Consider the following 22,401-nt stretch of genomic DNA (forward strand, 5'->3'; position numbering starts at 1 on the left):
GAAGGGCCTGATGGGCTACAGTCCATGGGGTCGCAAAGAGTTGGACATGACTGAGTGACTAAGCTTGCATGCATGCAGAAAGTGCAGTGGAGAAATTAATCCCAAGCTGGTGAAAAACAAGGGGCTCCACAAGAAGGAACAGAGAAATCAGAAAAGATCCTGGCTCACACGGCAGTGGCTCCGCCCATTCACTCACCCTCTCAGCTGGGCTCTCCATCTCCATCCTCAAAGCCGCCCTCCTCCCCATCTCCTCCATCCCTCCTTGTCCCACCTCAGCCGCACGTGCAGACCGGGCGCTACAAGTCCCCGGAGAAGCGAGATCACGGGTGGCCCTGCTCTGCAGAGGCAAGACTTGGCCATCAGACTGGCCTCTGTGCAAGAACAAGCTGGGTCCCCATCTCCAGATGGATCCAGCCTGGAAAAGGGCAGCCACTCACCTCCTGAAACCCAGCCTGCATGGTCAGGTCAGCTCTAAATTGAATGGGACCGTGTGCGTGGAGTGCCCTATGCAAAGGACACCGGAGCCCATTTGTAACAAGGATAAAGGAGGCATTAATTAGAAGAGGGATACAATGACAGGAGGGGCTCTATACAGAGTAGCCGTCATCACCGCAAAGCTTCCCTTCACAGTCCGGACAGCAAACATTTCTTTCAAGCAACAGCCTGCTTCAGCACAGCCCCTGCATCATCCAGACGGGACCTGCATCTCCCCCCAACCCTGGCTTCCCCACCCCTGCAGGTCCCTCACTGAGGCAGACAGACTGCTTCTACAGGCTCTGGCAGGACATGACTGAAACAGTCCAGTTTTGATGGAATGAAAATATTTTAGTAAGCTGCACAACACGTGTCTGAGGAGAATTTACAGAGGTGCCGCCCGCACCCCCGCCCCACGATTTCCTCACTTACCTGGAAGTGAAGGGGGAGGGGCGGGGCAGCAGGTCCCCCTTCTGCACAATGGCATCTTTAACAAATCCGCCAGCCGCCAAGCACTAACTGGGCTGGTCTGAAACAACCTTTACTGCTGCCAGTGGCTGTTCACAGGGCTCTTGGGGGAGAGAACTTCCAATGGCTGGATATTTATAAAGGCTACCGTTGTCACCAGACTCACAGCTCAGATTCCTGGGGGATCCTGGGAGCTTTTGCCGTAACGAGGTTGAGGGCATATGAGTGTTAGACAGGGAGAGGAGTCGTTAGGAACACCAAATTAAACACGTATAAATGAGCACTCAGTGGTTTGGAGTCTGAAGACCACTTGAGTGAGATGGGGAAGCCGGACATGTCTGGGTTCCTTCATTTTAATTTGACAAAGTCTGGCACACAGAGGAGGCATTCAGACAGCACAGGCACTCTGTGCCTTTTCATTTGAAGTTTTGCTACTTTACATCTACAGATGCCAAAAGAAGGCAGAACGTCAAATGTGGGATATCAAAACAGCGGAGTTTGTGTTTACAGCTCGGATGGTGTAATCGAAACTGCAAATGCTAGAGAAACAATAACACGAATAAGGTGAAGTCAGCCCCAAATGAAAAGTCAGTGTTTCCATTACCACGGGGACTGGGTTTTTCAAGAGTTTATATAACTTGATCATTAAAAAATGCTCCAGGCTGAAAACCTGGTCTGTGTCAACCTTGGACTAAACTAGTTTGCAAAGCTCTGAAGTTTGTTTGCTCTCCTCTTTTATCCCTTTTCAAGAATGTATGATTTTTAAACACTGCACATGAAGCTGAACAAAAAACCTCTGTAGACCTGCTGCACCGATGCTTTGCAGCATCGCTGGTTTTTAGGAGACACTGGTGATTTCTCTTTGTAGATTCACTCTCAAGGTGCTCACAGGGCTCACATCCCACCTCTAACTCATTCTTTTGTATCTCCCGTCTCTGTGGTGACTTCCTCAAATATGCTGGAACTTCACATTGGAACATCCACTTTTGTGGAAATAAGCTTCAAAGTAGAATTTAACTTGTTAGGAATAAAGTTTACTGTTCGATTTCTATTATATTGACCTGGGTGGAAGAGAATAGAGCTTTTATATGGGACGTCAAAAAGGAAAGAAGGACAGTGTGATAGATTTGGACATGTCCAAGACACATCTCCGGGAAGAGTAACAGCAGAAAGCACTGCGCGTGAATAGAATGATCCCTAGGAATATACGATGTCTGGAAGTCCATGTATTCAGCTGTGAGGTTAGGAAAGGCAGGTCGACTCTCCAAGACTGTGCTGCAGGGAATGGCCAGTAAGACATATGTCAAGAGGCCAGATCTGACTGGTCTCTACTTTCACCACTGAGCAAGGCAGCCCAGGACACCAACATAGGTTCCATCCAAAGGGTCTAAGTAATGTGGACTCTGGCCTGGAAAGACGGAGAAAACACATGTACAAGCTTCTGTGTGTGTACATATGTGAGGTGTGCATGATGTGTGGTGTGTGTGTGGTATATGTGTGGTGTACGTGTGTGATGTGTGTGTGATCTGTGTGTGGCATGTGATGTGTGTATGTGGTATGTGGGTGTGACGTGTGTGATGTGTATGTGTCTGTTGTGTGTGTGGTATGCATGTGAGATGTGTGATGTGTGTGTATGTGGTACATGTGTGTGTAGGGTGTGTAATGTGTGTGTATGATCTATGTGTATGTTGTGTGTGCATGAGGTGTGCTGTGTGTGTGATCTGTGTATGCGCGGTGTGTGTGTGTGATGTCTGATCTCTATGTGTGTGATCTGTGTGTGTGTGTGCGTGATGTATGATGTGTGTGTGTGCTTTAAGCCTGTATGTCTTTCTGTCTCTATCTATACCTTATGGGAGAGGCTCCTCCACATAGTGTAAATTCATTTGTAAATCTGAAAAATGGAATACAGTCTTAGCATTTCACATTTCATTTTTGTTTTGACCTTTGTAGAACTGTTGCAAATACTATTTTGAATAAAAATAGAAAGACCTAGACTTTGGATCAGAGGAAATTATGTGTTCACATCCTAATCTAGACACCCTCCAGCACAGTTCTGTCTACACCATCGCTCAGCACCAAACAGTATTTGCAGACACAGGCAAGCTATATATTTGTAAACTCAAGTTTGAAAAATCTGATCAGTTGTAATATATCTTGTGATTAAATACTTTCAGTGACAAAGATAACTTATTACTTATGAAATATCATTTTTTAAAACAAAGAGATATTTTATTTTCTACATTGCTACAGTATGAGATATTACTCAAGAGAAAGAAAATAAAATTTTGATGTCAAAACATTATATATACAGAATATATAGCATTATATAATTGGATTATGGAATCTCATCTGCATGCAATGTATCAAATAATTTTTCCATGTTCTTCCTCTCACACCTACCTTTTTTGCTTCAAATTCAGCTTTTATTGTCGGGAAGGTAGCAAGTTGTTCAGAAAATACTTAGTTAAAAAATCCCTCCTTCTGGCTCTGGGAATGCCTGATTAAGACCTACCCAAAGGATTTTTGATTCAGGAACAGTAAAAAATAATACTGCTAACACTTCTACTAAGTTCAAAAAGACCTGAATCTGGCCACGTGTAATAAATGCTTCCTATCATATTAATAACATAACTAAAGTACCATTATTTAAACATTGTATTTTATCAAGTTTTTAATAATGATGTGACTTTCATCAGACATTAAAACCACATTGTAACAATGGAATATTATTCAGCCACGAAAAGGAATGAAGTCCTAACATAGGCTACAATGTAGATGAACCTTGAAAACATTACTCTGAGTAAGAGAAGTCAGACACAGACCTCATGCAATTCTGTTTGGATGAAATGCCCAGAGCAGGTAAATCCACCAGAGTCAGAAGGTAAATTAGGGGTTGCCTAGGAATGCGTGGAGAGGGAAAGAAGGATGTATAGTGTTCATGGGTGCAGGGTTTCTTCTTGGGGTGATGAGAGGTTTCTGGAATTAGAGAGTAGTAATGGGTACACAACCTAAGAACCACTGAGTTGCATTCCTTAAATGGGTGAATTTTATGGTATACGAGTTCTATCTAAGTCTTTTTTAAAACATATCTTAATTCATAGATCGTAAACCAAAAATCACTTTGATAGGCATTATTATCCAAGGACCTGGGCACTTAATAAAATGGCCAAAATGAACACTAACTTAGCTCTGTGAAGTTTAGCTCTCTGAAAGTTATGCAGTGAGGGATACTGAATAATCTATAACTCTGGATTTTATTAAAGAATCTCTCACTACATTTATGCTAACATTCTTTGATCCATGAAGAATTTTAATCTCTTTTTATTTTACTGGGAAGGGTTGGTTTACTTCTTTTACTTGTGGTTGCACTTATGAAAGATCAGGAAATTTCAGACCCACAAACGAGTTCCTCAGTGAAAAACTGACAACGTAAAACTATTAATTTAGTCTTTTCCAAATATCTCAGGATTTCTTCAGGTTTAACTTAAAACATATGGATTATATTCCATCTCTTTGAAATCCTTCTGGTTTTTTTTTTTTTCAAATGACAAACACACATCCTACAAAAACAGGAGTAGAATTTATCTGATAGTAGATTAATTTTAGAAAGATGATACTACCTAGATAAAGCATATATGTGTTGACTTTTTCAGATCAAAACCTTAAAATATAAGGTTTTGTGCGTAAGATACATCATTTTATTATGAATAGCAAAAAGTAATCCCAGTTTGAAAAAGAAACTGTCGTTTACTTTTTCCCCATAAAGATGAGTGAAATCTTACATTATGCTTTAGAAATGGATTGAGGTTACTGTTGTATAATGTTATTCAACTTTTATACTCTTATTTACCCTGGTACATACTGTACCTGTCTTATCTCACTAGCTGTAATGAAAGTTCTAGGGTCTGTGTGTAAATCTCGATTTTTTTTTTAGACTACACCCAGCCATAGTGTGTTACATACAGATTGGAGTCTAGTAGCTAATATGTGTTGAAGATGCATTAATTAAGGCGTTCACATTACCCCATTGTCAAGGCACACGAATTTCTTTGTATATATTTATAATGCATGAGGTCAACAAATGGCCAAAAACTGCCACAGTTTTTTTTTTTAATGTGTTGCCTAGATTTTCTATGAATGTCACAACACATAGCTTTGTTAGGCACGTTCACAGCATGATAAAAAGGCCCCATCATACTCACAGTTGTAACCAGGTGCGATGCGGTGCTGTGCCTCCAGACTCGCCAACGTGATGTGGAAAATGATGTGCAGCAACAGGAAGGAGAGACTGGTGAAGCACAGAGACTTTAACAACCGTCCCGTGTGTCCTGGGGAGGAGAGCAGGAAGACGTGAGTGAAGCTAGAATGACCACACTCATTCTGACCTTCCCACAAGTTCACAAAGGAGATGTGTCTACATCATCTGTTCTATGGGCTTCCCTGGTGGCTCAGACGGTAAAGAATCCACCTGAAATGTGGGAGACCTGGGTTCGAGCCCTAGGTTGGGAAGATCCCCCGGGAGAAGGGCATGGCAACCCACTCCAGTGTTCTTTCCTGGAGAATCCCCATGGACAGAGGAGCCTGACGGGCTGCAAGCCATGGGGTAGCAGAGTCAGACACAACTCAGTGACTAAGCACAGCACAGCAATCTGTTCCATAGAATGACTCAAACGTATATGAAATGTAACAATGACTCTCTTAATTATTAGTTTAAAGCTAAAAGCAACTTATTACCTTTATAAAATTATATGATTAACACTGATTGAAAATGCGTTTATCACAGGATGCTTGCTTGCATGTTTGTGTGCCCAGTCGTGTCTGACTCTTTGTGACCCCACAGACCGAAGCCTGCTAGGCTTCTCTGTCCATGGGATTATCCTGGCAAGAATATTGAAGTGGGTTGCTGTTTTCTACTCCAGGGGATCTTCCCGACCCAGGGATTTGAACCTCATCTCCTGCAGCTCTGGCATTGGCAAGGGGATTCTTTATCACTGCGCCCCTGGGAAGCCCTTATCATAGGATATGTTACCACAAAATGGAACCACTAAAAAGCCTCTGGTCCAGAAAGCTTCATAAGGGAGTCTGCCAACTTTGAAGGAACAGATAATCCCTATCTTATAAAAGTAGTTCCAGAGAGTAGAAAAAGAAGGAAATTTGCCTAAAACATTTTACAATTTAGAGTAAGTTTAATTTCAAAATTAGATAAGGCTAGAGAAGGGAAGGAAATTATAAGGCCATTTTACTTATGAATATAGACACAAATTATTTGAAAACAATATTTGCTCACCAGCTGAAATAGCAAAGTAAAATACAACACTAAGTGAACTAAGTCAGACAAAGACAAATATCATATGACATTACTTATATGTGGAACCTAAAATTTTAAAAATGATACAAATGAACTTATTTACAAAACAGAAACAGACTCACAGACTTAGAGAATGAATTTACGGTTACCAGGGAGAAGCAGGGTAGGGGGGCAAGATAGTTAGGAGTTTGGGATCAACATGTACAGAGATAACCAAAAAGGACCTACTGTAAAAAAAATTTTTTAAGTAAAGTTCAAGGCAAATATATAGACAGTAGAAAGGAATCTGAAGTTAAAAAAATACATCAAAATAAGCTTTGTTGCAGAAAAACAAATGTGGCTTAATAGTAACAAAATCTGTAATGTTAAGTCATACCCTGGTATGCTGATTTGATGATTTTATTAATGGATACATAGAATAATTTCATTAAGTTCAAAATCTGTTTATGACAATATAATACTCTGAAGACTGGGAATAGAAGGAAATGGCCTTAAGATAATAAAGAATTTATACCATAACTAAAGCAAATATCTTGTTTCTGGTGGAATTGTGGACGTAGTTGTATTAATATCAGAGAATCACCAAGGACGCCTGAGGCCCTCATCATTTCTATCACTAGGTATACTGGCCAGTGTCGTAAGATAAGAAAAAGAAAGAAGAGTTGTAATAACCAGAATTATTTGCCAGTAATGTGATCAAACGGAATCATTTGCAGATGACCTTATCATCAATATAGGATGTCAAACTTAATCCACAGACCAATTATTAGAAAAAATACACAACAATGATTCAGATGCAACATCATCTTGCAAAAGTAAGTATAGCTCCTCTGTGTTGGCAACAATCAAATAGAAAGCAAGATACAGCGTAAATTAGCAAACAAAACTATATTGTAATGGCTTTGTCAAGGTGTCAGTATAATCTAACACTGATCAAATGTCGCTGTGAGTTTACAGATACTGCTAAAGTCTGTAATGAACTGACTACATATTTTTTGTTGATAATCTGGGTGGGCCCATTCAATCAGTTGTAAGTCCTGAAAAGAACAGATAATTGGCCTTGAAGTTGAAGCTTAAAGGTCTAAACTGTTTTAAATATAACTAAAATGCTTCAGTTTGTCTCATTTTTGATTTTCAAGTTTAGTTAAGGGTCTGTCAGTTCTGTTGAACTTCTCAAAGAACCAACTTTTGGTTTTGCTGATTCTCACTATGGTTTTTCTAGTCTCTGTTTCATTTAGCTCTGCTCTCATCTTTATTTCTTTCTTCCTGTTGCTGGTTTGAGTTTTAGTTTGCCCTTCTCCTTTCCACTCCTTAAGGTGTAAATCTAGGTTATTGATTTAAGATTATTCTTTTTTTTTAATACAGTTATTTACAGCTATAAATTCCCCCGTGAACACTGCTTTTGTGCACCCAATAAGTTTTAGCATATTATGTTTTGTTTCCATTTGCCTTTAAGTATTCTTTTTTTATATATGCATAGATTTCTCTCTTTAAACCATTTTAAAATTATTTATTTATTTATTTAAGGCTGTGCTGAGTCTTCATTGCTTTGTGTTGGCTTTCTCTAGTTGCGGTGAGTGGGGGGCTACTCTTCACAGCGCGTGGGTTTCTCAATGTGGTGGCTTCTCTTGTTGCGGAGCACAGGCATGGTTTTCAGCACATGGGCTTGGTAGTTGCGGTTCACAGGCTCTAGAGCTCAAGCTCAGTAGCTGTGGTGCACGGGCTTAATTGTTCTATGGTATGTGGAATCGTCCCTGACCAGGGATCAAACCCGTCCTCTTCATTGGCAGACAGAGTCTTAACCACTGCAGCACCGGAGAAATCCTTTAAATAATCTTAAATTTCCCTTGTAGTTATCTCCTGGACTTGCTGGTGTTTAAGAATGCATTGTTTTCCATAGACCTGTGAATTTTCCTTCTGTTATTAATCTCTTAGTTTCATTCCATTGTACTTTGAGAAAACACTTTGTATGCTTTCAGTTCAGTTCAGTTCAGTCGCTCAGTCGTGTCCAACTCTTTGTGACCCCAAGAACTGCAGCACGCCAAGCCTCCCTGTCCATCGCCAACTCCAGGAGTTTACTCAGTCTCAGGTCCATCGAGTCAGTGATGCCATCCAGCCATCTCATCCTCTGTCGTCCCCTTTTCCTCCTGCCCCCAATCCCTCCCAGCATCAGGGTCTTTTCCAATGAGTCAACTCTTCGCATGAGGTGGCCAAAGTACTGGAGTCTCAGCTTTAGCATCATTCCCTCCAAAGAACACCCAGGGCTGATCTCCTTTAGGATGGACTGCTTGGATCTCCTTGCAGTCCAGGGGACTCTCAAGAATCTTCTCCAACACCACAGTTCAAAAGCATCAATTCTTCGGGGCTCAGCTTTCTTCACAGTCCAACTCTCACATCCATACATGACCACTGGAAAAACCATAGCCTTGACTAGACAGACCTTTGTTGGCAAAGTAATGTCTCTGCTTTTCAATATGCTATCTAGCTTGGTCATAACTTTTCTTCCAAGGAGTAAGCATCTTTTAATTTCATGGCTGCAATCACCATCTGCAGTGATTTTGGAGCCCAAAAAAATAAAGTCTGACACTGTTCCACTGTTTCCCCATCTATTTCCCATAAAGTGATGGGACCAGATGCCATGATCTTAGTTTTCTGAATGCTGAGCTTTAAGTCAACTTTTTCACGCTCCTCTTTCACTTTCATCAAGAGGCTTTTGAGTTCCTCTTCACTTTCTGCCATAAGGGTGGTGTCATCTGCATATCTGAGGTTATTGATATTTCTTCTGGCAATCTTGATTCCAGCTTGTGCTTCTTCCAGCCCAGCGTTTCTCATGATATACTCTGCATATAAGTTAAATAAGCAGGGTGACAATATACAGCCTTGATGTACTCCTTTTCCTATTTGGAACCAATCTGTTGTTCCATGTCCAGTTCTAACTGTTGCTTCCTGACCTGCATACAGGTTTCTCAAGAGGCAGGTCAGGTGGTCTGGTATTCCCATCTCTTTCGGAATTTTCCACAGTTTATTGTGATCCACACAAAGGCTTTGGCATAGTCAATAAGCAGAAATAGATGTTTTCTTTTTCAATGATCCAGCGGATGTTGGCAATTTGATCTCTGGATTCTCTGCCTTTTCTAAAACCAGCTTGAACATCTGGAAGTTCATGGTTCACGTATTGCTGAAGCCTGGCTTGGAGAATTTTGAGCTTTACTAGTGTGTGAGATGAGTGCAATTGTGTGGTAGTTTGAGCATTCTTTGGCATTGCCTTTCTTTTGGATTGGAATAAAAACTGACCTTTTCCATTCCTGTGGCCACTGCTGAGTTTTCCAGATTTGCTGGCATACTGAGTGCAGCACTTTCACAGCATCATCTTTCAGGATTTGAAATAGCTCATCTGGAATTCCATCACCTCCACTAGCTTTGTTTGTAGGAATGCTTTCTAAGGCCCACTTGACTTCACATTCCAGCAGTCTTTTTAAATTTCGTGAGAATTTTTTCATGATCTAACATATGGTCCACCCTGGAGCATATTTCATATAAACTTGAGAATAATATGTATCCTCCTAGTATTGAGTGGAAGGTTTCATATTTATCTGTTAGGCCTAGTTGGTTTATAGTATTGTTCAAGTCTTCTTTTTCTTCATCATTCTTCTATTTAGGTGTTCTCTCCAGTATTGAAAGTGGGCTATTGAAATAGCCAGTTATTACTGTATGATTATCTATTTCTCCCTTTAAGTCTGCCAATTTGTTTAATGCATATATTTTTGGGCTCTGCTATTGTTGAGTAAATGTTTATAATTGTTACATGTTCTTGAATTGACTTTTTATCAATATACAATGTCCTTTTGTAAATATTTTTGACTCAATGTATATTTTGTCTAATATTAATGTAGCCACCTCAGTACTTTTTTGGTTATTATTTGTATAGGACATCTATCCTTTCACTTTCAACCAACTCTTCTTTGGATTTTAAGTGAATCTTCTGCAGACAATACATAATTGGGTTATATATTATTCTGCTACCTTTACCTTTCATTGCAGAGTTTAATCCAATTATATTAAAATACTTACTGATAAGGATACATTTCTGTCATTTTGCTATGCTTTTCTGTATGTCATAGCTTTTTGTTATTCGTTCCCTCTATTACTTCTTCCTTTTTTACTTTTGAAGAATGTTTGCCTATATAAGATTGTCTTCTAAAACATAGAAAATTTAATCAATTAGTTAATTAATTTTTACATTGAATATATTCTTTTTGAGGTTCTTTTACATTGTAAGTTTTTACAAGATATTGAATACAATTCCCTATGCTACAGAGTAGGACTTTGTTGTATCTATCTTGTTTCAACCCTATAACTTCTTCCAAACTAACAATAAGACTAAATTAATTAATTGGAGTATAAGGCCATCAAATATATACTCTTTCAAAACACTTTTTTCCCCTCCTGATCCTGCCCCAAAGACTCCTGATTTCAAACTGGCTCCTGCCCTGAAGACATCAAGTCTCCCTCACCCCATTCCATCTCTCTGACCAGGGGAACTGGGGAAAGGGGTCTCAAGAGCTGAAGACTAAATGGGAATCCTCTAATTCTGTTATAAACCAGTACAAGTTCTGGTCTCACCCCCAAGCTACACATGTGTGCAACAGACCCAAAGGAGCTTTGAGAACCGAACTACAATATAAAGAACCACATGGGTCCCAGACTGACCCCTGAGGAGTGCATGTGCAGGGAAGGCCCAAATAGAAAAGAGAAGTTTTGAGAACTGACATTGGAACCACCAGTCACAGAAAGTGAGACAAAGCTTGTGAGCTGAAACAACCAGACTGATTACCTGTTGGAAACAGAGAAACAAAGGGGAAAAAAAACCAACTTTCTCCAGAGGATTTAAGATGACCCAATGATTCATAACATAATACTCAAAGTGACCAGGATATAAACCCATATTACTTGGCATAGAAAACACCAGGAAAATCTGACCAAGCCTCAAGAGAAAAGACAATAAAGTCAACCTTGAAATTATCCAGATGTTTAAATTATTAGAAAATGACTTTAAAACATCCATTACAACTACACTCCATGAGCTCAAGGTAAACAATCTTGAAATGAATGGAAAGATGGAAGCTTTCAGTAGAGAAACAGAAAAAAGGAGAAATTTAGAATTGAAAAAAATATATAATATCTTAAATTTAAAATTCATTTGATGGACTCAGTAGTAGAGTAGAGATGATAAAGAAATAAGCCAGTAACTTGAAGAGATTAATAGAAATTATCCACTGTAAATATCAGAGAGTAAAAGAATTCATAGGCCTCAGATCAAAGGATCAAAGGTCCATGTTTGAGTCACTTCTGTCATTAGGTTTACTGAAGGGGAGGAAAGAGAGGCTCGTGCAGAAAAAAGACTGGATGATAGTCAAAAGTTCCCCCAATTTTTTGAAGACATAATCTACACATTCAACAAGCTCCGCAAATCCTAGAAAGGATGAACTTGAAAAAACCATGCCAGACTCAGAATAACCAACCTGCTAGAAACCCAAGGAAAAGAAAAACTCTGAAAGCAGAGAGAAGAAAATGTCACATTATACACAGGGGGACAGCAGTTTGAATTACTATGTGCTTTTCATCACAAATGATGAAGACCAGGATAGCTGGAATGACATCTTTAAAGTTATGAAAGAAAAGAATTACAAACCCAGAATTCTATACCCTGTGAAAACATCCTCCAGGAATGAGGGCAAATGAAGACATTTTCAGATGAAGGAAAACTGAGAGTATTTGTCACCTGGAGGTCTGCTCTAAAAGAAGCACGAATGTAGCTTCTTCAGGCTGAAGGGCAGTGAAAGGAAAATGTGGAACTCCAGTCATGAGTAAGAGCAACAGGAAAGGGTAAAAAGATATTTGTTCTCTTATACACACACATACACACACTCACATAAACACACCCCAATTACAGCCATGCTCCAATTAACTCAGGGTATTTCTAGAAATGATCTCTGTTTTTCTGGTTTTCGAAGTATTTTGTGTGCACAGGAATAATTGAGGGTGTTATGTTGCCCATGTGTTTTGAGTAGGCACTCTTATTTATACAAGAAATATGAATTATCCAAAGCTATGTCACCTAATAAATAATCATTCATAATGAGAATCATAAGAAAATGGGGTATATATTTAAAAGAAATAAAATATATATATATATATATATATATATATATATACTACAAAATGATTTCTCAAAGTAACTCAGATAGCAGATTCACAAAATAGGCAATTCATGGCCAGCATGACATGGCACCAACCTGCATAATTATACACTGTTTTCTCTGGTTATTAAGCAGAAGAAATTCAACATTAATGGAAGGAATAAATAACAAGGAGGAAAAAGTAGAGTTTTTCCAATCAACTTTAACTTAGGTTTTATTGATTGATTTTGTTTATTTTTAATGTATTTCCTCAAATAGAGCTTTAAAAAAGACAACAGTTACTCCATAGATTCCATCCAAGAACTGGCATTTAAATATAAATCTAGCACCTCATTTATTACACTCTTGAAAGAATTCAGAGGTTATTGCTATAGTCACCACTTCTGATCTATGGTTTCAAGTGATGTTAAAGGTGACTTTTAATATGAAAGATCTATGATTCCCATTGTTGTAAGCTAATCTGGAAATTTTCTTATTAAGAAGCAATGCATCCCCCTATTTGAGCAATTCTTCCAGAAGAGCTCTGAGCCTTGTGCAATCTTCTTTGCAGTAAGAATGAAACAGCAAAAAAATTCAGTGATATGGTTTTGTGGATAGTGGTTTAGTCACTAAGTCTTGTCTGACTCTTGTGACCCCATGGACTGTAGTCTGCCAGGCTCCTCTGTGCATAGGATTTTCCAGGCAATAATACTGAAGTGGGTTGCCATTTCCTTCTCCAAGGGATCATCCCAACCCAAGAGATGAACCAGGTTTCCTGCACTACAGGCAGATTCTTTACCAACTGAGCTGCCAGGGAAGCCCCCAAGTTAATGAGTTAAATGAAAATTCTGTATAAATACAGAGTTTTGAGAGGTTTTTTTTAAAATACGTTTTAAAGTCTCCTTTAGCCTTCCCCAAAATACTTTTATTATCTGACTACAATTTATTTAGAAAGACGTAGTAGAAGCACCATGTGGCCTATATACATGACATTTAGAAAAGCATACTTGGAAAGCAAGTATTTCTGTTTTATGAATCGCCCATAATTTTAGGCTCCAGACAGAAGAAGTGAAAAGCAAGTTGATACATAAAACTTTTTTTCTTTTTCTCTTCAAAATGAGATTGAATATAAATACATATTAGATGGGCTTCCCAGTGGCTCAGTGGTAAAAGAATCCGCCTCCAATGTAGAAGGCACAGAAGATGTGGGTTCAATCCCTGGGTCAGGAAGATCCCCTGGAGGGGGATCTCCAATATTCTTTCCTGGAGAATCCCATGGACAGAAGAGCCTAATGGGCTATGGTCCATAGGGTCACAAAGAGTCGGACACAACTGAATTGACTTAGTATGCATTAGCTGGAAAGAGCGTGTTGCAACTTCAAAACAAACTGGACGGTCAGGCTTCAAGGCTAAGTATAAGAAGGTGCTAACACTCAACATCTGACTTACAAGAAGTTTTGTGCCATTTCGTTGGCACAAAACTAATACGAATGGAGAGAAGAAATACACATTGACCACATATGCTGTTTGAAATCTCAGCGAGGCCATCATTCTAGCACTGCTCAGAACCCTTTTCTGCTAAAAAGAATGAGTCAGAGAGGCTTTCTGGGAACACTGCAGAAGCTATGGAAGAATAAACGACGAGCTTATTCGCCCAGAATTCTTCCCGCCTGAACCAGAATCTTCCACGGCATGTCTCCAAGTGGGACTTGGAATTCCCCCGTGCCCCGCCCCTTAATCCTCCTTTGCAAAAGCTCAGATCTCTATTTCCAATTTTGTTGTTGGCAGATTATTGAAGCCAAAACAATATTTTCCCCTCTCCCTTCCCATTTGGATCTATCATTTATTACTCTGGCTTTATGTACTATTACTTAATAAGTTTTAAAGTGTTGTAACCTCTTCTAAAAGTTTCCCCACACCAAAGCTGATATGATCAGAGAGAAAACAGTGCTTGGGGTATGCAGGGTCAGGGGGAGGTGGCTGAGGGGCCAGGGAAAGGGATGTGAAGCCTCCAGTATCATGTGTCCACTCCTCCCATGCTTCCAAACTTACCGCTTGTGACCAGGTCTCATTGCTCCTACATCTTTCCTTACCACCTTGACCACAAGGACCTCCCTCTGACCCCTACATTGCATAGTGTCTGTATCTAACACTTGGCATCTTACAGTGTGAGCTGCTGTCCTGGGCTGGTTACCAGGAGGCAGCCTCTGAGTTGGGGCTGCTGTGCAGACAGTTACTGGGAGAAGAGCTCTAGGCAAGGACACGACAGGGGAGCGAGGGGCAGGACTGAGGCAGGGGAGATGCTGCCCTGGAAAGCAGCTCCAGGGGGCCCTCAGCTGGTCCTTGGGAAGCCTGGAGTGGGAATGGCCCTTCGCAGATACCTAGGACTGAGGCAACAGGGCTAAGTGTTTGCACCTCACCCACTCCATCGCCGACCAGAAATTTGATGTGGGCTGTCCCTACAGATTAATGTTACCTGCAGCTTCCTACAGGTGAAGACAGTCCCTAGGGAGGAACCAGCTGCAGGCCTACAGTCAGGAATATCCACAGGAGACTGGCACCACAATCACAGCATGCTGGGCCACTGGGCCTTCTGATTCTAGACACTGATTGGCCTCAGACAGACCATGAGCATCCTAGAAGCAAGGACTTTTTCCAGCACAGGGAAAGCTTCGCAGGAACCTCACGGCCAAATATCTGTGAGGCAAGAAGCAAGTGGGAAGGCATGAGGTTGTGGGGGTCTTCCAATTCCAGAAAGTTCCAAGAGCCAGGGGCTTCCAGGCGACAGAGTAATACATGGTAAGAACTACTTTCTTGGCTCTAAACAGGTAGAGATCATAGGTAAAATGTGAAGAGGATCACCAGAAACACATAACCAGTCAGTCACACAAGATAAATATTTCTAAGGTTAGAAATGGAACAGAAATGAAAAGCTGTGTGCAGGCATCCTTGAGGCAGACACTGGAGACCAAAGTGGACTTCCTGGGGAGCATTTCATTTCATGCTCAGTGTCAGCATGGAGGCCACTGTAGGAATCACTGATTAAAACAAGGGTTTGGGTTACAGCTCCCCAGTTTTCAAAAATGATGCTGGAAAAGCATTTATAGTTTATAAGGAGCTTAGGGAGGAGAGAGATTGTAGGTATGACTAGTGAGAAAGCCTGAATACCCAGCATCATCCAAGGGCACAACTTAACTCTCCGTCCCCAGAGGTCCAGGTGGGAAAAACACAAAAGAGTCAGAAGGAGAGGTGAGCACAGAGGTGTGGAGGAAGGGCTTGAAGAAGAGCAGAGAGAGAGAGAAGGAATGGGACAAAGAAGAAGAACTTTTCTTTCAATACAAAGAAACAAAACATGATTCAAAAGCATATGAAGAGGGACTTCCCTGGTGGTCCAGTGATTGGGACTCTGCACTTCCAATGCAGGGGAGGCAGGTTCAATCCCTGGTCGGGGAACTAAGGTCCTATATGCCTCTCAGCATGGCCAAAAGATTAAAAAATTTTTAAAAACATGATGAAAAAACATAAAGCCAGAAAAGATAACTGGGACATGGATTCACCAAAGCAAAAATTAAAAATTGTGAAACATGCTGAAAATGACTTTAAGTTGTTTGGGATCCTCAAAAAAAATAATTAAATCTTGAAATGTAAACAAGATATTATTTTTTACAAACAAATGAATAAGATGACACGGACAAAAGCAACTATATCTCTTAGGAATTTACAACATAGTCATATAATTAGTGAATTACATCAATAGATACACTAAGCTGTATCTATTGCTTGGTTGGATACCAAGGCAAAGATAAATTTAGTGAAGTGGATGGCAGTACAGAGTTCACTCAGAACTCAACACAGAGTAACAAGAAAGAAATTAAACAGTAGCTGGGAGATACAGAGGGTAGGCTGAGAGAATTCTACTTATGTGTGGTTAGGAATTCCAGAAGAGCAGCATAAACAGGGAAATAAATATTTTGATGAATTGTCTTCTGTTCATTTATTTGTTAATTTATTCATAAACAAACAAGTGTTTGATGACTCCTATGTGAGAGTCACCTTGCTGAGACTTCAGCCTTCCAGCACAGAACAAGAACACAGTGAGATGAGACATGCTACCAAAGAGCAGAGGAAGTGCCTGGTGTACCATGAAGATGGTAAAAATTGGACAGAAATTGGAAGTAACAGCTTTGTTTAGTTGGAAACAATGTATGTAAAAACACACTGGGGCATGAAAATAGGTTGGAGGAGCCAAAGATTTCAACTGAATTAAAAATTCTAACAATAAATCCTCCAGCTCCAAGGACCAGACCAGTAAAGATCTTAGATGAGGGCACAGTTCTGCCCTCCCCGTGCAAAAGCACAGACAATATGTGAACAAATCCATAAAGGCCATGATCCAGTAAAACCTTATTTGTGGGCACTGAATCTGGAAGTCAGGTTAACATGCAAATGTCATGATTTATCTCGATTTTTTTCAAGCAGATCATCTTAAAAACTGATAGGTAGAGGTAGATTGGGCTTCCCCGATAGCTCAGTTGGAAAAGAATCTGCCTGCAAGGCCAGAGACCCAGGTTCAATTCCTGGGTCAGGAAGATCCGCTGGAGAAGGGACAGGCTACCCACTGCAGTATTCTGGCCTGGAGAATTCCATGGACTGGATAGTCCATGGGGTCGCAAAGAGTCAGACACAACTGAGCAACTTTCACACACAGGTATATCTGACCCTGGGGCTGTAGTTTGTGTACTTCAGCCCCACAGAAGCTGAAGCAAAACGTTCGCAAGTTAGAAAAGCAAGAGACTGAGTTCTGATATTCAAGAAATTGCCTAGCAGGCATCCCCCTGGTTCCATGATGTCTGAGGGTCAGTCCCACTCACAGGGAACAAACAAAGCAGGTGTTGATCCAGCCTGACCGGGTCGTAAACACTGGCGCCCACCGTTGGCCTTCACATGGCCGCCTTCCCCAGAGAGGACCCACCACACACTTTCACTTTCTCTAATTTCACCGTTTCCAAGAAGAAATCGAGCCAACACTCAGAACTCCAGTTGTAAATATACACTGGATTCATAATGTCATGAGGTAGTTGTCTTGTTGCGATGTTCTATGAGAGGGGGGAAAAAGAAAGCTATTCAGGTAGAAGTGTATTAAAACACACAGGACGTTGTATAAGCACACTGAAAATTTCCTGCTAAAGTCTGAAAGCCTGAACTATGGACAAGAGGCCAAATTGAATAACTCAAGTTCAAGCACCCAAAGAAAAAGGCTTTCCTAGCACATTCTCACGGCCCTGCGTGGGTGGGTTTGGCGGACAGCAGGCCAATACAAACATCCAACGTGGAGATGAAGAATTCTCTTCATGGAATCAATTGATTAACCAGCCCCACTCAGAAAGAGGAAGGCGTTTCCAAGGGCACAAGCTCTGAGGCCTCTCGTTGAGCGGCCAATGCCTTTGCATGAAGTCAAGGGCAGGCTTCAGCCAACAGATTCAAAGGCAGGGGTCAGGAAGCTGCCCTGCCCTCTGCAGAGCTCCCGACTCTCCTCTGCCATGAGCCTTGTCTTTCCTCTTGGAGGCAGGACAGCCCTCAGAGGCTGAATAAGGCTGGGGGCATCAGGAACGTGTATGATATTTACTCACGCTGGGAAAACTTTTCATGTAAAAGTGAAACCTCTGAGCTAGGGCTTTGGGCCAATTCGGTAAACCACCTATAGGACTAAGAGAAGCGAGTTACCACTATTTTTTGCTGCTTTTACTTTTTTTCTTTTAACCACGTTACAACTTCTGCCCCTGGGAACCTAAGAGTCCAAGGTTTTTGGATGGTCTCTGTGTTTCTCTTCCCAGGCCTGAGAAGGTGAGGTAGAGCATGGTTCATCCACTGTCACATCGTCTTTCTGCACAGATGCCCTGCCCAGGCCCGGAGCTCCAGGTCTCCACCTGGCACATGGGGAGGGGCTATCAGTGGTCATTCCCGGGGTGCCAGCAGTCCAGGACTGACCTTACTGCTCACTGCTTCCCTGTAGGTGGAAACCCTGCCAAGTCCAGAGGAAAACATGCAGAAAGAGGGAGTAATCTAGATATCCACCAGATGTGGCTCCTGACTGGAGATCCTAGCCCTCGTCACCCCTGGTTCTGGGGTGTCACATGTTTGTCAGACTACTCAGTGCCCCAACTTCAATCCTCAGGGACTGTACTGCAGCCCAGGTGTAGCAGAGGGCAGCCATTTGGGAATAAATGCTTCAGTCATTTTTAAGATGATCCAAAATATAAGAAGTGTGGTTGGCTGTCCACACGTTTACTTTCAACCAAGCAGCAGCCTTGGGGCGTTGGGTCAGAAAGGATATGCAAGGAAAAAAATATAAAATAAATAATACACACCTAAAATCTGCTCTGCAAAACAAGCTGTCAAAATCCAGAGGGAGCACTTTTTAAAAGCAATTTTGAGGTTCATGGGCCGCATTTCTGAGAACTTCAGTTGTCTTAGTTTATCATTCGGAGGCGGAAAGCCCCTTCTACATGTTGCTCCCCAAATTCTCACCACCTTCCAGCGAGGAGGCTTTGTCAGATGAGAACCCTTGGCAACACGTCACCCTAGGGGACAGATGTGTGACATCCTACATTGACCAGAGGCCTCCAGAAGGCAGGAGTGAAGTATCACAGCCTTGGAACACTCCTGAACGTTGGCACAGTGCTTGGCACATCCCGTCTAATGTCACCAGAAGGACGTGAAAGATGTGAAAACTGTGGGAGAGGAGCTGCTCCCAGAGCAGTGATCCCAGTGCCTGTGGGTGTGTACAGCCAACCAGAAGACCTTGTAGGGCTCGTGAACCACTAGGCCCATTTGTGGAATTCTGCACCAAGGGACCTGCAAATGGTAAGGAGTGAAGAACCACCAGGTGATGGAGTCCATTCCCCTGGAGGCCGGCTGATCTTAGGGAGCATTCTTTTGGTTGTTAGCCTCCTGGGTCTCCTGCACCAAGCTCTCCCACAATCGCTCATTCTTCCAGCTGTTAGCTTCCTGCATGGAGCTCTCCTGCAGTCCCTCTAGGAAAACAATGACTTGGAAACAAGGCTTACCTTCTACCCCATGGGACTCTGCCCTGTCCTTCCCTTTCACCTCTCTTGCCAGGAAGCCCAGTTTGGTTCCACACTGATTGAGCATCAGCCATGAATAGTCACCGCCTCCAGCTTCACATTGATGGAGAGTCAGAGCCTCAGTCAGGGGTGTCTCTACACTCCAGGGAGTGGTCCAAGTGCAGACTAATGACCATCCACATGCCTCATCGAGCTGTGTTCACATCTGCTCTTGGCGGGTGTAAGATGTCCAGCTTTGCTGGCTGGGAGTCTTCCTGTCCTGCTGACCCAGCAGGAGAGACAGTTTGTATTTTTACCATCTTGTTCCCTTGGGGAACACACACAGGTGACCATGACTAACTGCCTCGTGACCTGGTGTGTTTATCTCCCCAGCCCCGTGCTTCCCTCTCTGGCTGCAGGGCTGTGGGGCAGCCATCAGCCAGCCCTGCTTCTCTTTGTTCTCTGCACTCTTGAGTCCTGGACAGTGAGTCATCCACACAGGGGGCTCCAGGGAGAGGCACAGACTGTCCGCAACTTCTCTCCCCAGAAAGAGCCCAGCACACTTTGGAAAACCAGCCTTTTTGTTAATTTTTCATCCAGTGACTCCCATGGTATTTTTTCACCTACCTAGGAAACTGGCAAGAAGACAATGAAATTTCTGTCTGTAGATGGTATATGCCTCTCTGTCCCTTTGGCTCAGGCCTGAGATGTGATGTTTAGGCTTTCATTGGTCATTTAAGCTCTAACAGACGCATTCACCTCAGGGACTCCTTGTCACAGGACCCTGCTGTGTGCATTGGTTGCAGTCACCTTTATTTCTCTTATCACCTGATTCTCTCTCACACAAACACAAACACATGAGTGCAAGGATCCTATTTGCCCTGTTTGTGATTACTGTATTTCGTATGCATAAAAGAATGCTTAGCAGGCAGTTAGCACACAAGTATTGGTTGAATGAATGAACAAATGACAGAATGTCACAGATAAACTGAAGAAGTCATATGTTAATTTACAGTCGTTGACACAGGGTGAAGGACCGAGGGGAGCAGAACATTAGCACATGACAGTGAAGTGTCTCTGCAGAATTCAACTCCTTGAGCTCAAAAATTTACCTAGTGTTAGCCTACTGGCCTGCATCCACACCCCAACATCTGCCGTGAAATACAGCAGCCAAATTCACAAATCCTCCTTCCCATCACCTTCAAGTTCATTCATCTTTTCCTTCCTCCTTAACTTCCTTTCTCTCTCTACACACACACACACACACACACACACAGATCTCAAGATGTGTCCCTTTCAGTTTCATAGATTACTTTTCTGTTGACCACATCTTCTTAGTATGAAGATCCTCCCCTAATGGTTTAGAAAACGATTTTAAAGTATCTTTCTTTTTTATTACACTACCTATTTTTTTCATTTTAACCAGAACTTATATCATTTAGAAGACAAAATATGTGCAGAGATTTAAAAAATGTACTCAGAAATGAAATGGCAAATTGAATCCCCAGACTTAGTTCTAATAGACTCATTTATTAAGGAAAATCAACACATCTAGCTTCCATAGGTTACACTTTTTTTGCATTAAAGCTTTAAGTCACTTGTCTAGGCTGCATACAGTGAGATGAATAGATGCTAAGAGTAAAGTGCAATGAGTTTTGGCAAATGTTTGCATCAGTGAAACCACCACAACAAAACCCAGAATGTCCTTCATGTTCTTTGCAGCCAATTCTCACCTTTACAGAAATCTAAGAATCTCAAAGAACCCCAAGTGCAATAAAACAAAGAAAACTCAGCCTGGGATACATCACAGCCAGACTACTGAAAGTCTAAGAAAAGAGAAAAAGCTTTAAAGAGCTGGAAATAAATAACACATTATGTAAAAGTGGATAATGACAAGATATATGACTGATACCATCCCAAAACTGTGGAAGCCAGAAGAAGTTGGAATGACATATTCATGGTGCTGAAACAGAAAAGTTCTTCAATCAAAAATTCTATACCCAGTGAAGCTGTCCTTCAAAAATGAAGGCAAGCATAAAAGCCATTTTAAGACAAAAACTGAGAGGATTTGCAACCAACAGATTTTCTGTGTAAGAAATGCAAAAAGAAGTTCTTCAGGGAAGGAAAATCACCCAACAAGCAACTCAGATCTACAGGATCCCAAATTGTGCAGAAAGAGCAAATGCAGGCATGGATATATCCTCCCCCACCCCACCCCCCAGCAGAGTTCCCCAGCCCCTGACTGCCTTCAGAGGCACAGCTTCCTCCTCACCTGGCAGATATGGGGTGTATTTGACAAGTGGCCAATACCTGCATATACACAGGAACATGTAAACACAGGTCTCTGTTACCACCAGCCTTCCCGGCCACCATTAAGTAGGCATCACACGTTCTGAATCTAGAAATGTTCCTTTCAGAAAAGGACTCCTTTCTTCAGATCAGCTACAAAATTACCAAACTCGCTTTGCCTTCTGAGGCTTCGATGTGTTCCAGACACAGGGATGACCTGTGCTGGTCACTGAGACGCAGTCCCCACACTGAGATAGGCAGCACACTAGGACACCAGCATATATCCAACCAAGAGATGTCACAGCAATTGTCAAACACATGCCTGGGACTTCCCTGGTGGTCCAGTGTTCAAGACCCCAAGCTTCCATTGCAGGGGCACAGGTTCAATCCCTGGTCAGGGAACTAAGATCCCACATGCCTCAAAGTATGGCCAAAAAGTAATAAAAAGAAAACAAACACAGGCCTACCTCTTCAGGAGGTCATTCCACCAGTGACTACTTAATTCTTGTGACGGTGCCCCTTCCCGGCTGCCTGCATGTTTCATGTCTAACGATGCCCACCCCAGTCCTGGAACTGCCTGCCCATGCACATCTGTCTTTGCACACCCCCATCTCTCTCT

The 22,401-nt window shown here is 41.8% G+C and overlaps 1 protein-coding gene across 6 annotated transcripts in view; it reads right to left on the minus strand.

Moving 5' to 3' along the window:
• Positions 1-22,401, minus strand: part of PIEZO2 (piezo type mechanosensitive ion channel component 2) — a 252,980-nt gene that overhangs the window by 160,986 nt on the left and 69,593 nt on the right. For all 6 annotated transcript variants that reach the window (XR_015153974.1, XR_015153975.1, XM_086373218.1 and 3 more), the window contains exon 3: positions 5,145-5,270. Coding sequence is in view for 4 of the 6 variants with exons in the window: in XM_086373218.1 (XP_086229344.1) it covers positions 5,145-5,270 (126 nt within the window). In the remaining 2 variants the exon portion in view is untranslated. The remainder of the gene's footprint in view (positions 1-5,144; positions 5,271-22,401) is intronic.

This window comes from Bos grunniens, chromosome 24 (assembly GCF_055505025.1).
Source record: "Bos grunniens cultivar Pamir isolate PY7600 chromosome 24, Bosgru_T2T1.0, whole genome shotgun sequence".
Lineage (NCBI taxonomy): Eukaryota > Metazoa > Chordata > Mammalia > Artiodactyla > Bovidae > Bos > Bos grunniens.